This window comes from Erigeron canadensis, chromosome 8, assembly GCF_010389155.1.
Source record: "Erigeron canadensis isolate Cc75 chromosome 8, C_canadensis_v1, whole genome shotgun sequence".
Lineage (NCBI taxonomy): Eukaryota > Viridiplantae > Streptophyta > Magnoliopsida > Asterales > Asteraceae > Erigeron > Erigeron canadensis.
The window spans coordinates 22,248,475-22,263,990 of record NC_057768.1 but is presented as its reverse complement, the minus strand read 5'-3'; the positions used below and the strand labels follow the sequence as shown (position 1 = coordinate 22,263,990).

At 33.1% G+C, this 15,516-nt stretch overlaps 1 protein-coding gene across 1 annotated transcript; it reads right to left on the bottom strand.

Moving 5' to 3' along the window:
* Nucleotides 1–10,333: 10,333 nt before the first annotated feature.
* On the bottom strand, nt 10,334–12,144 carry LOC122580329 (probable carboxylesterase 18). The gene is made up of 3 exons (XM_043752602.1): nt 11,491–12,144; nt 10,962–11,381; nt 10,334–10,542 (listed from the first exon to the last, which is right to left on the bottom strand). Exons 1-3 carry the CDS (start codon nt 12,073–12,075, stop codon nt 10,528–10,530), a joined length of 1,020 nt encoding a protein of 339 aa, XP_043608537.1. The 5' UTR covers nt 12,076–12,144; the 3' UTR covers nt 10,334–10,527.
* Nucleotides 12,145–15,516: the final 3,372 nt, after the last annotated feature.

Here is a 15,516-nt window from a genome sequence, read left to right as displayed (position 1 = left end):
ACATGCTGATGATGTCAGCACGAGGTTCGACCTTTGACTCTTTGTTTAGCTTCATTTGGCTCGTACATAACATCCAATCATCGTTCAAGTGTTCTACGACACTTATAAACCTTGATTCTATGTTCTTGTACCTGCAAAACAATATATAACACACAAACACATTACAAAACACAAACAGATATAATATTGAAGTTCAAATGTAATCATTAAATATCAACAGAAGTTCTTATTTAAATGATTACAAACATAGTTCCTAAAACATAAACGATAATCAAATCTATGTTGTGATTGTCACAACGAATCTGCATCTAAAGACTCCCCCTTGACGATTGCAACTAGATCTCTTTAAAGTCTTCGAACTTGAACTTCAAAGTTATCCATTAAACAAAAGTCTTGTGCTATTCGCATGAATTCTCTCTTGTAAGCAATGTGCGAGAATGTTGTGATAGCGCCTTTCTTCAACTCACCAAAAATCCACTGCTGAGCAAGGTGTGTTCAAAAGTCTTCTCTGATCACCTCTTGACAAGTTGACAACCTGCATTGGATCATACATGCGTAGCAACATTTGTTCTTGTGAATCATCAACGAACATCTGTGCTTCGCCTGACTTGATATCTATTTGCCAAAATGTCATCTCTGCCAGCATATCTTGATCCCATCTGATAGCGGGAACCTTCTTAACACATTTAATCCTTCGTTGTTTAAAACGAAATGTACCATTTGGATTCTTTATCTTCTTCATAGGTGTTGGCTTAATCAACCTTTCTTCTGGCTTCAGACCTCTATCACTGAAATTTCTAATTCTTGCATTTCTGAATCTATTCCAGTAGAAATCTGCAAGTCCATTGCTCTGAAGATTAACGAACCATCGTCTTCCCAAATCTATCATATCAGAATCACTTAGAGAGTGGAAATGTCTTTGACTCATCGACATGTACTTGCATCCTTCTTTTCTCTTGATAATAAACAATTTATTTCTGTGATCATAGAACCAACTTTGTATCACTGAAAAGTACTTGGGTGCATCTTTCTCTGAGATAAACTCCCAGAACATCGATGGCTTATACGTATCACGTATTACCAAACCAATATGTCCTCTATAACCTGGAATCAGTCTATTAATAATAAACTCAGGATCTTGCTGCACCGGAGGTATATTAAATCTTCCAAGATCAACCTCTCGTGTAGCATCTATGTTCCAGAATAGATCAAAAATATTATCATGTCCTTCATCTACTATATTTGCATATACAGCAAACCTCAAACTTGCTGCATTCTTAGGTTCATCTGGACTGTCTTTGATTAGATTGAGATTGAGATGTTCCACTTCAGCTACTGGTTCAACTTGAATGACTTCATCTTCATTAAAGACACGATCAAAGTCATAAGGTATATCAAGCAACCTTTTTCTATCAGCTTCTGAAGTAATGAACTCTCCTTCTTCCATATCTTCATCATTGATACTTTCTAAGTCTTCTTCAGCATCAAGATCGTCCAATACACCTATCCTTTGAAGCTTATCTGCAATTCAAACGATTTACATATACAAAGATAAAGAACATAAATCATAAGTCAAGACATAATAAAATAGTATAAATACATAAAAGAAATTAAAATAAATAATACTATATCATAAATATAATGCAACAATTACATTAATATTTATCTTATAATCTTTATCTATTTTAACTTACAACAATAATATTAAGTCATAAATATAATGTAACAAATACATTCATATTTATCTTATAATTATTACAAAAACAAAAATCATTAGCACTAAGGTTCATAATCCGAATCTGAATCCGAATCCGAATCTGACTCTGAAGATGTATGAGTTAACCCTGACTGTTCTTTAATTTGATCCCTAAGTGATCCTGGATCATAATAATCATCATAATCCATAATCTCTGCTCTAGCTCTCATATGAGCTTGTGGATCATATCCCAATCTCTTTTCTAGTCTATGCACAATTAAAGGGTGCAAATCTGACTCTGTAGAGGCATTGGTAGTAGAATCAATCTTAGTTGACTCACTATCCTGAGTAGATTTTCCTTTGCTAAGATTTTCTTTTTCTATATGATTATGAGGATCATTCACTAGCTTTTCTCGAATCTCCCTTTCTATTCTATTAGAATTAGAATCAGAGTTACCTGAATTGGAATCTTCCTCATCATCATTGTTTGGATCATCAGGATCTGCATCTGGAGCGGCCATCACAGCTTTGCCTTTATCTTGAGTCCTAGAAGTACTAGCACCAGCTGTACCAGCAATCTCTGACTCTCTTTGTCTTGATGACTCCCCTTGAATATCTGCAGTTTCTGTATCCATAGCATCATCACTAGCATCTTGACCTTGACCCTGATTCTCTGGCTCACCATCTGTTTGTTGTTGATTTGGATCTTGAGCTCGATCTTGATCATCATGATCATCATCTCTAGTCTTCTTAGCAAGCTCATCATCCTTACAACTACTTTTATCTCCCCCTTGAGCCAAGAATTGGTCAATTCTAGATCCAAGAGACTGAACAAGAGTTGTCATTACGTCCATCTCTTCTTGATGCTTAGCAGCTTGGACTGTAGCTGATTCTCCAAAGTTGTAACCCTCAACTCTAACATCTTCTTCTCAGAAAATAAACGACTCACCTACACTTGAACAGGAGCAACTGGACGTGACGTAGAAGCAACATCGGATGTAGAGGCATGAGGTGGCATCGTAGCTTCAAAAGAAGGCATACGAGCACTAAAAGTTCCTGTGGGAAGCATCTGAGGTCTTTGTAGAGGAGCCAACAGACGTCCCATGATTGTAGAAACAGGAACTGTCGCCTGAATAGGAGCAGACGAAGGCCTAGGAGCAACAAGTGTCGGCTCTGGCTCTAGACGAACTGTATACTCCGGAGCAGTAAGAATTGTAACAGTTGTAGCCTCAGTAACAACTTGTGCTCGAGAACCAATTCCTCTTATGATAAACTTTGGTCTCGACCTTCTCTCCCCAACAACAACACCAGTAGCAGAAGTAGCAGACACAGAAACAGGAATATCAGAGACAGAAGCTCTTAAAGCAACAACTAATGGAGTATCACCAACATTAGGTGCATGAGACCTCTCCATAGCAGCTAGATATACAACAAAATCTCTATCAACTTCAGCTTGAGATCTTCCTTGTCTTCTTCTTCGCTTCGGCAATCTCTCTTCCTCTTCTTCATCTTCTGAATCCTCAACAACATTAACAGGCAATTCAGAAGGACCAACATCAGCACCAACTGCAGCAGAGGTAGAAGTTTTCAAATGTCCGAACAATGGTGGATTATCAACATCAACCGGAACATTTCTTCCCGACAAATGCTTCATGCTTTCAACAAATGCCTTATGAGTAAGACGACCTAAATTGAATGTAGGACCGTCAAATGATAATTCAGCTGCAAAGTGACGAATGATTATCATCACAAATCTTGGAAACAGAAAGTATTTCTTGTCTGTACCAAATGACCTCAACTGCTTCTCCAAATTATCAAAAATGTACTGAGAGAAGCTATACGACTTGTTTAGCACCAAAGCAACCATCTGAGAAGCCACCTGTACATTCATCTGGTCGTAGCCTGTACTCCGATAACTAATGGACCTCAACAAATAATAAGCAAGCAGCTTCCATTTGCCACGAAGATGATTCCTGAAGTATGGGTGAGAAATAGCACCAGTATACCCCATACGACGTAGAGCACCATCACAAAATTCCTTTGAAAAAGTCAGTCGGACCTTGCTCTATCTCGACATCACCCAAGTGTAATATCGTCCGTAAGTCTCCAGCCGAGAACGAGAATGAACGTCCTCCAACAGTAGTACGAATGTACATATGATCACCCATCTGCATCGAACGGGCTGAGTTCCAATACTCCCGAATGAGACTTATCACCAACAGAGGGTTCTCTGTCACATCAAAATGAACACGAGAACGTGCAAGAAACTGTAGGACACCATGAAACTCTGGTGTGCACCCCGTCTGAGTAATACTGAGATCGAGTGCAGCATTGTGCTCCTTGACGAACACACGAGCATTATTACCTTGTCTTGCCATACCTGCACAAAAACAGACAAAAACGACAAGAAAACAAAAAAGTAAGAAAATTAAAAACAAAAAAATAGGATTTTTGTCACGTCTGCTTCGTGATGACGTCATCACGAGGAAGATCTTCTTCGTTGTGACGTCGGCACGAGCTTCAAACAAAACCCAGAAACACGAAGTAAAAACATCTCCATATGATGTTAAAATTGATCAAAATCACTTTTAAAACATCATCGTGGACTTGTTTATGATTCGTGAATGCCTAGAAAGTCGAAAATCAAAACAAATTCGATTTATATGAACACAAAGTAAAGTGTTTTTCGTGTTCTTCATCTGCTTCATGTGAATAGTAAATGAGCCATAATCTCTTCAATTAATCTTCATTTTAATCATGTTAATATGAACTTTTGTTAGATTTAAAGTGTATAAACATCAATTAATCTAATTTTAAGTCCAATTTTAAGTCCAAATCATCAAAAATTGAAAATCAAATTCTTGGTTCGTCCTAGTTACTGTTCACGCGAAGAGGATTCAAAATTTAGGCATTATAACGACATGAAATCGTTAGTTCTTATAGTCAAAACATCAATAATCAATCATAGATCGTGAAAGTACCAACAAATCTAAGTAACAAACACGAAACGAGGATGAAATCGATCGAAAAGAGATACGAATGAATAGTGCGCACGAGGGAGGCAAGTTCATGTGATTTACCTAGGGTTAATTTTCGATTAATGGTAATTCATGAATAGTAATAACCCATATTTATATTCGAATCCTCATGGGCCGGGCCGAAGGACTAACTTCGTGGGCTTCGTGATGACGTCAGCGCGAGGCATAAAATCGATCATTTCTTCATTGATGATTAAGTCAACAAATGCAAACTTACATTAAAACATATTTAATGTATAATGCATTACAATATATCAAAATCTCATATCAACAACCTATCACATTACATCTTAGGTTGTGATCTTGATAATACAATGGTAAGCTATCACACTAAGTCTTAGGTTAATAAATACAAGGCAATCCATCCTTGTAGCACAGTTCTTGTAATTTGTGAGCTTCTTTTATTGTCCGTCGCAATGCAATTCTAATAAGCAAGCGAAAACAATTTTGCCTTCAATCACAATCTGAAATTTTGATGCCAATTTCATTGTAAAATGAGTTTATTATCTGTAACCTGCACATTTAACAAACTTCATCAATGCACCAAAAATAATAGAATATCATAAATATGCAGAACAACCAAAATCTTAACTTAGCAATCATTACAAGATCTAAGGCAAGTCCAATCTTTGTCAAGCATACTTATCAACCAAAAACAATTGAAATTTCAAAAATTTACTTGAAGCACATTCAAAAATATTTTGACTTTTCAATTTTCAAAACATTTCATTTTCTACAATAAACAACTTATGTATTAATTAGAAAATCCATCTTTTAAAAATTTATACCGTAAGCAACAAGACTTATATAATTCACTAAGAATTATAACTTTTAATGCTTATCAAATCTCTCGTGCAATAAGAACTAGTTTGACACACAAACTAACACTTATTACAAAAATAATAATAAAAATAAAAACGAAAACAAAACAAAATAAAAATAAAAATAAAATAAAATAAAAATCGAAACTACTTTATTTATTTACAAGAAATTCTAAGTTTTTGCAGATTAGATCAGATTAGCATTTACATAAGTCTGCAAGTGAGAAATAATTCTCTTATTATTAGTTATGAACAGTGACCCAACCACGATTACCGGTATATTTGTCCTCTTCAACACTTGGTACTTCCAATTTCCTTTGAGTTACGACACTTTCGACATACCCTGGTCAAGGACAGTCACCATGTAACCCGAGTAGCCTAATATGCCATTGAATAGTTTGCGAACTTATGTGACCCATATTCAGATATACTTCCGTAATCGATATAAGCACTAAGATAACAAATATTCAATATATATTCAAAAACATCCTTAAACAAATCATGAGACACTTTTTAGATAACAAAATTTAATTACTTTGTGATTTAACTTATTTGCTTCTGCATTTCATTATTTATAAGGAACCCGTGATTTTCTATGAGACCCATGTATCGAACTTTCTGACAACCTATCCCAAGTTGGAAGCTTTAGGTAGGCTAGGTATACAAAGACACCCCAAGGACATACTTGTCCGAATCTCAAAGACCACATTAGCCCGGGAGGCAATTCTGATTGGTCAATAAAAATCGATTTCAACGCCAATTTTTTTTGTTAGTTTAGCCAATTTATCCAACATGAACTTGTTCTATAACATACCACACTTGATCCTTAATCATCAATCCAGTTCATAACATCATTATCACTCGATCAATCACACGAAAAGCTACTTATTAACATCAAAGCTAGTTCATGAGTCGATCTAAAGCAACGTACAAAGTACAAACCCTAATTAAGTACATTTAAGACATGTTCTATCTTGATTATCAAAGTACGAGTTTTATGAACAATTAAATCGAGTTCTAAAGGCTAAAAATATTAATGACATGTTCAACTCATTAAGACGATAAGTACTTATGCGTGAGTTCAAAGACGTTCAGTTCGAGTCCAGTTCATGTACTTAAAGTTCATTTAAACTCTTTTGAGTCAAAACGTTCAAAGATCTTCAAAGGACCAAATCATCAGTTCATCAAGGACATTTCAGAGATTAATTAATCACATGAACTAATATATGTACTTATTTATGATCAATGATATGTACTTAGGCATCCATCAAGACGTGCTTGGATTGTGATAGATATAACTTATCTATCTCTGTACTTGTTCTCTGTGCTAGTTCTCTGTGCTTGTACTAAATCACTGTGAGTTCACTAAACCCCCCTTCGTACATTTTGTTCAAGTTCTTTATCGGGGACTGAAAAGCATGAAAACTATTTTCGTACTTGTACATATGTTCTTGAACTATTTTACGAACCATATTATGAGCTTGATCTTGAACTACTTATGAAATGATTCTTAAACTAATTGGAAGAGTATTTAAGTCTTGAATGGGCAGGATCTTAAATACATTTATACTACTGTACTTGATCTTTATTATATTCTAGTTCGTACATGTACTAGTTCAGTTCTTGTTCACTGTTATCAATTCATATCCCACAGTTCCGGAAATGAACCGTAGGTAATTATGGACAGCGTTGTTTAGGGTAGGCCCACCCTCATTCTCCGCATTTCTGGAGAATGCATATTACTTGTTCTTGTTCTTGTCATTGTTTTGACATAGATCTTGTTTGATGTACTTGAGCTATATGAGCATATTATCACATTACAGTTCAGTTCTGGCCAATCGGTTTAGCAGTGACAACTTATACCTAAAGTTCATTATATGTTCTTGTTTTGTTCATTCTATTATGAAGTACTTATGTTCAATGTGCAGATCTTGACCTAGTTCATATTATTACAAAGTACTTGGTTCAACGTACAAAACTTATGATCTTATTCTTATTATACATATATACGTATATCTAAACTAAACGTAAATTATGTGAATCTCACCAACTACTTTTGTAGTTGACCTTTTGAACTTACATGCTTTTCAGGCTAGGTTAAGTAGATCTTGTTAGCATAGGAGTCTTCCTTTCTAAGCTCATCCTTTTGACGATTGTTCAAGCGTACGTGACCAGGAGCCGTGAAGACCTTCCTTGCTTGTTATGTTCAGTCTTAGTACTTAAAGACAATTGTTCTATCTTGGGTTCACTGACTATTTGGGTATCATCCCATGTTCTGTAATAACTATCGTACTTCTGTTATTTAATGATTAATGGCTGTGTTGGAACTTGTACTGTGTGCAATTGTGCTTATCTGTGCATCTCGTATATTCCGCTTTAGCGGGGTGTTACAGTTTCTTCCTACAATACACCAAATCTAAGTTATATTCATCCAATAAAAAAAGTGTAAAAGTTTCTTACACTTGCAGATACTAAACCAAATCCTAATAATAGTAACAATAACATAATATGATAATATGTGAATAACCACGGTTATATTGTTAGTATTAATAGGTAAAAATATATAATGTTGAAACCTTGCACGTACTCTATAATACAAGATGTTGATCATGATCCATTACATCTATTCACATAGAAAAACCTCAAGGCGTGCCTACTCTAAGGATCAAACTCAATACTATGGTAAAACCTACAGTGTCTCTAACAAATTGGACTGCCCAATATGACTATAATAGTATATTTATAACAAGGTTCTAAATTTATTCCTAAATAAATAGGAACACTGAACCCTTGGATAAATTCTATCTTTGATTTAGATACATTAGATCAAATTTAATTATTTCACCTTTATTAAATAACAATATTAACACTTATACTTTATATGATTAGACAAAAAACCCCCTTAAATCATAAAGTGTAAATAGTTATTATAATAACAAATTAAACAAGTAGTCGTAAATAGTTATTATTACATGTAATAACCATAGTTATCGACTCGGTATTTTTGACTCGACTCGAAATCTGATTTTTTGACTCTTGAATCGTAAGACTCGGGATATTTAATAATATATAAGTTTATAATTATATATAAGTTTTTATTGTAGAAACATAGTTTATATTGATATATTATGCTAAATATAATAAATATTATTGAAATAAAATCAGAATTAAAAGCATATTATGTTTAAAAGAAAAGAAAAAAATTTAAAAATAAAAATTATTATGAGACTCGTGACTCGGAACACGACTCGGACCGACTCGCAAACAAAACACGAGTCATGCTACGAGCTAGTAGGAGCAAAAATGAGTCATTCATCGATTCGCCTCATTTTCACTTGATTTTGACTCGTCTCGTACGAGTTTGACAATTATTTGGATTATTTTTGTTTGAACGACAATTATTATATTTGGATCTATATGTAATATAGAAACTTTTAAAATATTTAAATTTGTTTTAATTGTAATAATAAATTATATTTATGAAATTTAGTTTTTTTTTTAACAATGATTTAGGGATCATAATTATATTTATATTTATATATGGATATACCACATTTATAATATGGAAACTTTTAGATTTTCTTAAAAATGTTATTAACTAAAATTTAATATACCTAGCTTGCCACTTTTATTTTATATATTTGGACAAATAATAACGCATAAATATTTTAACAATTAATACAAGTATATCGATCCGTCTATATAGGGTTGCAGTTAAGGTGCATTAAATAGTTGTATAGTTAATACAAAATTTAGGGGTGGCTTTTAATATAAAGGTACAAACTTTTTATAAATATTAAATGCAGCCCTAAGGGTTACGTTTAATATTTTGCTATTTAACTTAATTAATCTATTACATATATTGTAATTATATATTATTATAAGCATTTTTTGCGGTCATGGAGGTATGCTATCAAACAATGTCGCACTTAATCATATCTATAATCCCTTATAAAGCAAACTAGCTTCAAGTCATTAAGAACCTGATAAGTCTAAAATGCCACTCACTTTAATACATATTTCTATACCCACTTCTACAGTTGGACTAAACTACCCCCGAATCTATCTCATTTTTAAAATAAAATTCCGTCGCAACGCGCGGGTATTATGCTCGTATATATATATATATGTTTATATAATAAATACTATAATATTTACTACTTAATAAAATGAACTACCTCTCTTCCCTTTTCAACTTTCTATCTTTAAAACATCCAAAATATTTTAACTTTCAACATATTCTCAACTCACACACTACATCTATACAAAACATCCTTAAAATATTCTCCAGCCCTCTATTCAAACTACCTCTCTTCTTTATTCACTAATTTAAATATTTAATATACATATATTATTCTATTTAATACACACTTCCCACAGTTCTACCATAAATTTTTTCAACATAATAAGTTTTAGGGATTCGTGCACGAAAATGTAATTAAGCCTGCCTTTTTTACGATTATGTTTATCCAACTTTAAGAACCTCTTTATAGTATATCTATCAAATTTTACTTTTAATTTGAATGTACTTAAGTACTTAGGTTTAAAAAAGATATACATAAATAGCAAAAAAACACACAAAGTTGGATACATAAATAGCAAAAAAGATCAAAGTTGTAGACATAAAGTGGAAAAACAAATTATAGAGTAAAATTACAAATGAATACATAAAGTACCAAAAACAATTATAGAGTAAAATTACACACAACATAGGTTGCAGTTGGATACATCAATAATGAAAGAATTACAATTTAATGCAGGATTACACAAAACATAGGTTGGAGTTAGACCCTAAACTCTTTAATGTACATAATAAGAGTTTTCATCTTTAAATACACACAATAGCAAACCGAATAAAATTTGGTACACCTTCCCGTAAGCATAGATATAAATAAAACTAGGCTAAGGACATGTCTTCGAGTCCTAGTCCAACATGTCATAAATTTACCCATCCTCATTCAAGCATCTGCTGTCATTCCTTCTTACTCTGTTAAGCACAATCGACACAATTAAAAGCAAATGTTAGTACATTTATAATATATACATATCATATATATATATATACATGTCTCCATGAAAACCACCATATCTGTTACAAATTACATCATGATATACTAGATATATATTGGGTAAGGTTTATATGATAATTATTCACATGTGGAACATAGATAATTTAAAGTATAACTTGATAGTTCATATGTGGACGAATATGTTCACATATACCATTCACATATGAATATTAAGTTATAATTTAAAAGTTATCATAAGAAGTGGATTATTCATACTATCTAGTGACTTCTATAATTAGAAGATAGATAGATATGTACCTTATGTTGAAATGTACGAGTACATTATTTTTAGTGTATCGATCCGTACTTTTGATATTCAATATGTATAAGAGCATACCTTATTAAAGATCTTGTACACAAATTCCCTCATTTCAGTGATAAGTTGATCATATTCTGGCAGTTCCGGAAAACTACAAAAATCATGAAACATGTTTGGGTAGTTCACTAAGTGTACTTTTTTTCCAGACTCTTGCAGCCACTCGTAGTACTTTATCTGCCAATCTTTTAGAACATCAAACCCTCCCACAACTAACATGGTTTCCGGATAATCCAATTTTGTTATGTCTACTGCCCTCGGGCCACTAACATTGATGCTTGGATGATCGCGGTTATATTCTTCACCTTCTGGCATCAACGCTTTCCAAAACAGATCCGTTCTTTGCGTGTTCAAGAAAGGTACTTTAAAATCAAGTTCAACTTCAGACTTTGTTCTTTCCTCTCCTCCAAAAAAAGGCTGAATTGTCACCAAACCGACTGCCTTCAAATAGTAAACACATTATGTTAATTGTCATTTCTATTGAAATACATATAAAATCATTGGCAAACCTAAAAAATTTAAAGTTCATATTATATATATATATATATACCTTGAGTTGTTCGAACTTGGTTAGGCAAGCGCTTAGATTAACAGAATGAGCCAGGTTTCCACCTGAACTATCTCCAGCAATAAAGCAACGAGAAATATTCGCATTTTCAAGACCACATTTTGCGAGGTTCTCTGGATTGTCAAGAAATTTCAGCACTTCGATTCCATCCTGATATTGTGTAGGATATTTTTTCTCAGGGGCAAGACGATAATCAGCAGAAACGACAACACAAGGAAATTTTACAGCCAAATCTGTGCATAAATCATCATACATCTTCACATCAGCGGAAAGGAGGGAATATCCGCCTCCGTGAAAATATGCAAAAAGTGGCAGATCTTCAATTTTGTGCCCTTTAGGAATATATACACGGAACCAAATGTTGGAAGTTTTATTCACGATGACGTCGTATGAGTTGATAGTATCGTCTACGGGTGCGGGGTCCCTGTGTGGAAATAAATTAGCGAGCCATCGGCGAACTGTTCCTTCCTTTTTCTGTGTTAAGTCGATATACATGCCTATAACAGCTAGTGAAATTCTTGTTTGTAAAGGCAGGTCGAGTTTGGGAGTTATGGTTGTAACTACCATTTTGAAAGATAATGCTATTGTAAGAATATGCTATATGAAAGAAAATACTATGGAATGAAATTTATGAATCGAAATGTAGGCAGAATGAGTTACTAATCCGTTATAATCACCTCATATTTATAGTACATTATATATCAGCATGGCAATTTTTGCACATGGTAATACACCCACTTGTGATTATATATAAAGTGGGGGGGACCTTGAGATAATATATATGTTTTTAATAATGTTTAAAGTAATTTAGATGATATATACATAAAAGATGGTAGTTTTCTTTAGAACCATCACTGTAAATGATTGGTCAATCGTGTCCATAATGGACCAGCATTCCTTCAAAGACTCAATTTTCTGTGCTCAAGGTCTCCTATAGCACCTGGTCAAAAAAGTAATTGTACATGTGAGGTTGGTTCCTTGAGATGTGCTTTGTTTTATGTATATATATCATTTTATCTTTCACATATTTATACACTTTTATAAAAATTATCACTCCTTCTATTTTTAGAAATAGTTACACAATAGTTATACCAAAACTACTAGATTACCCTTAATAAATACCCACTATAGAAAGAGTTTTTATAAAATACCAAACTTGTTTTTAATCAATTAATTTACACTCTAAACCTTTATTCTAATAATTAACACTTTTAGCCCTTATCTTCTAAAAATTTCCACTATCACAATTAAATACACTTACACCACTAGACCGCGTTCCCCACCACTGCCGCATTCCACGGGTACCATGCTCGTATATCTATACTCTTATATGAAAATTATTCACCCTCAACAAATAGAAAGTGTTACTCAAATGTTAAACACGAAAGTACTAAATTGCCCTTATTAAAAACCCACTATGGAAAACATTTTTATAAATGACCAAACTTGTCCTTAATGAATTAATTTACACCCTAAAGCCTTATTTTAACACTTTAAGCCTTTATCTTTTGAAATATTCAACTATAACCTTACATCAATCTACACCACTTGACACCGCCACCACCATAAATAATACCGTCACCGACACCACTAGACCGTTGTGCCCGCCACCTCCACCGCATTGCGTGGGTACTGTGCTCGTACATATGTATCTATACTCCTTTATAAAAATTATCACACACCCCATTTTTAGAAATAGTTACACAATAGTTACACACGGAATTACTAAATTATCCTTAATAAACACCCACTATGTAAAGAGTTTTTTTCAAATACCAAAGTTGCCCTAAATGAATTAATTTACACTTTAAGCCTAAATTTAATAATTAACAATTTAAAACTTTATCTTCTAAAAGTTTTCACTAAATTATACCACTTGGCACCGCCACCACCACTAATAATGCCATCACCGACACCACTAGACCGCATTCCCTACCACCGCTGTCACATTGCACGAGTCGCATGCTCATACTCCTTATAAAATTTATCTCATATAAATAAAAAGTGCTACAACAAAGTTACATGTCGAAATTACCAAACTGTTCTTCACATGCCAACAAAATTATCCTGCATACTTAATTTGCTGTAACTAAATTAATAATTAATAAAATTTGATTAAAATCTGCTTATCTCTAGCACGCATGCCGCCTTCACATGCCAACACAATTAAAAAATCTTTCCATATACCAACTCAATTTAGTGGAAGATGGAAGATAGATTTAGTGGAAGATGGAAGATAGATTTAGTAGAAGATAAAAAGAAACAAGAAGATACATACTTAGGGAGTGTTAATTAGTTTATCTTTTCTAATGTCAATTTATTTTTCACCTATTAATACTAACAATATAACCGTGGTTATTCACCCCTTTATCTTCATACTAAAACTCATTCCCTACACGCTTCTTCCTCCATCATCTGAATCTTCCATGGCTGCCCCCTTCAATAAAAAGGTAATCGATACTTTAAATACTTCACTTTTAAACCATATATAAAAATATATATTTTTTAATTTAGTATAAGAGCTCTGAACAACGGTAAGCAATTAATCTACATGCATAAACAAACTCTATACACAAAATTTTTAATCTTTTTTTGAGGTGTACGATGGGCATGCATGATCATGTTGAAGTTTTCGATGAACTACGAGATACTCAAGTGTGGTACGTCTTTAAAGCTGTCCGAGTCCGATTCGTGTACAACAACGTACCCGATAACAACCTGCAATTGTTTTTACTTGACAAATATGTAAATTATTGCTTTGTAACTTCAAGTTAATTAACAGTTATATATTAACTTGCTAAATGAACGTGGTGTAGCAATATTGAACAAAGTAATGCAATATTGTACGTGTAAGTACTATGTACGTAGTAGATATAAAATTTAGTTAGCTTTTCCAATAAACAATATAGTGAAATGATGCATTAGAACCCAGTCTGAGCAACTATCAAGCGTTTTGACACTTTTCCTTGTTGGCCCCTATATAGTTTTGTGGAAACCAATCCCAAAACTCGGACCTTACAGGACCAAATGACCAGGTCGTTTAATGGGTCAATAACTTGATCTAGACTCAAGATTATAATTCCAGTATGGTTCGACTTTAAAACACCTTAACCCGTCACCTTATACTTAGCGCTTCACACAAGATGATATGAAATGAAAAGAATTTTTTTCAATATGGGTTAGCCGTAAGGCTGGCAATTGGATACCTATTAAAACCTGTTAAAGTAACTGTTAAGCAAAAATTGTACTATGCAACTTTTTTCATTTTTAAAATTAATTATTTGATTTGCCAGCCTTAGTCACCTTATCAGTTAGCAGTATTAAAAATTAGGAAATGTTAATCCATTAGATTATTTGCTTTGAAAACACTATATTGTTTTTAAAGTTAATTATACATTATACTATTTTATTTTATTAAGAACCTATCGTTTCAATTATTGGATTTGAGTTGACATGATAATAATTTCTCGACGGACTAATTTTCAGGTAAAGACTTGATATGGATTTCGCAATAGTCAACCTGATGGACGATCACAATACCTATAGTAGCAAGCATGCAAATTCCTTTCTTTTTCTTAATTTTATGTGTTCTTAAATTTTCTAAGGGGCAGTTTGGTTCGTGAAATGTTTTTAAAGGAATTAAAATTTTTTAAAGAAATTGAAATATAAACCATGTCAAATGACAAAAGTATCCTTTTTATACCTTTATATTTTTAAAATATAACCCTTTTTTATTTTAATAAATATGAATTATATATCTTAATAATAATAATAATAATAATAATAACAATAATAATAATAACACATATGACGCACACATTCACACAATTTGATGACCATATGAACAGAAACAAAAAACCTATCTGAATATTTTGTTCACCCACATCTAGATCTGACACACACAAACGCAGAATAACCATGTGTTTACTCCGGCGATCTTTTTCAAACAGCACCCCCTATCAAGATCCTTTTTTCACCCTTTCATCTTTCGTCGGCAGCCACTATTTA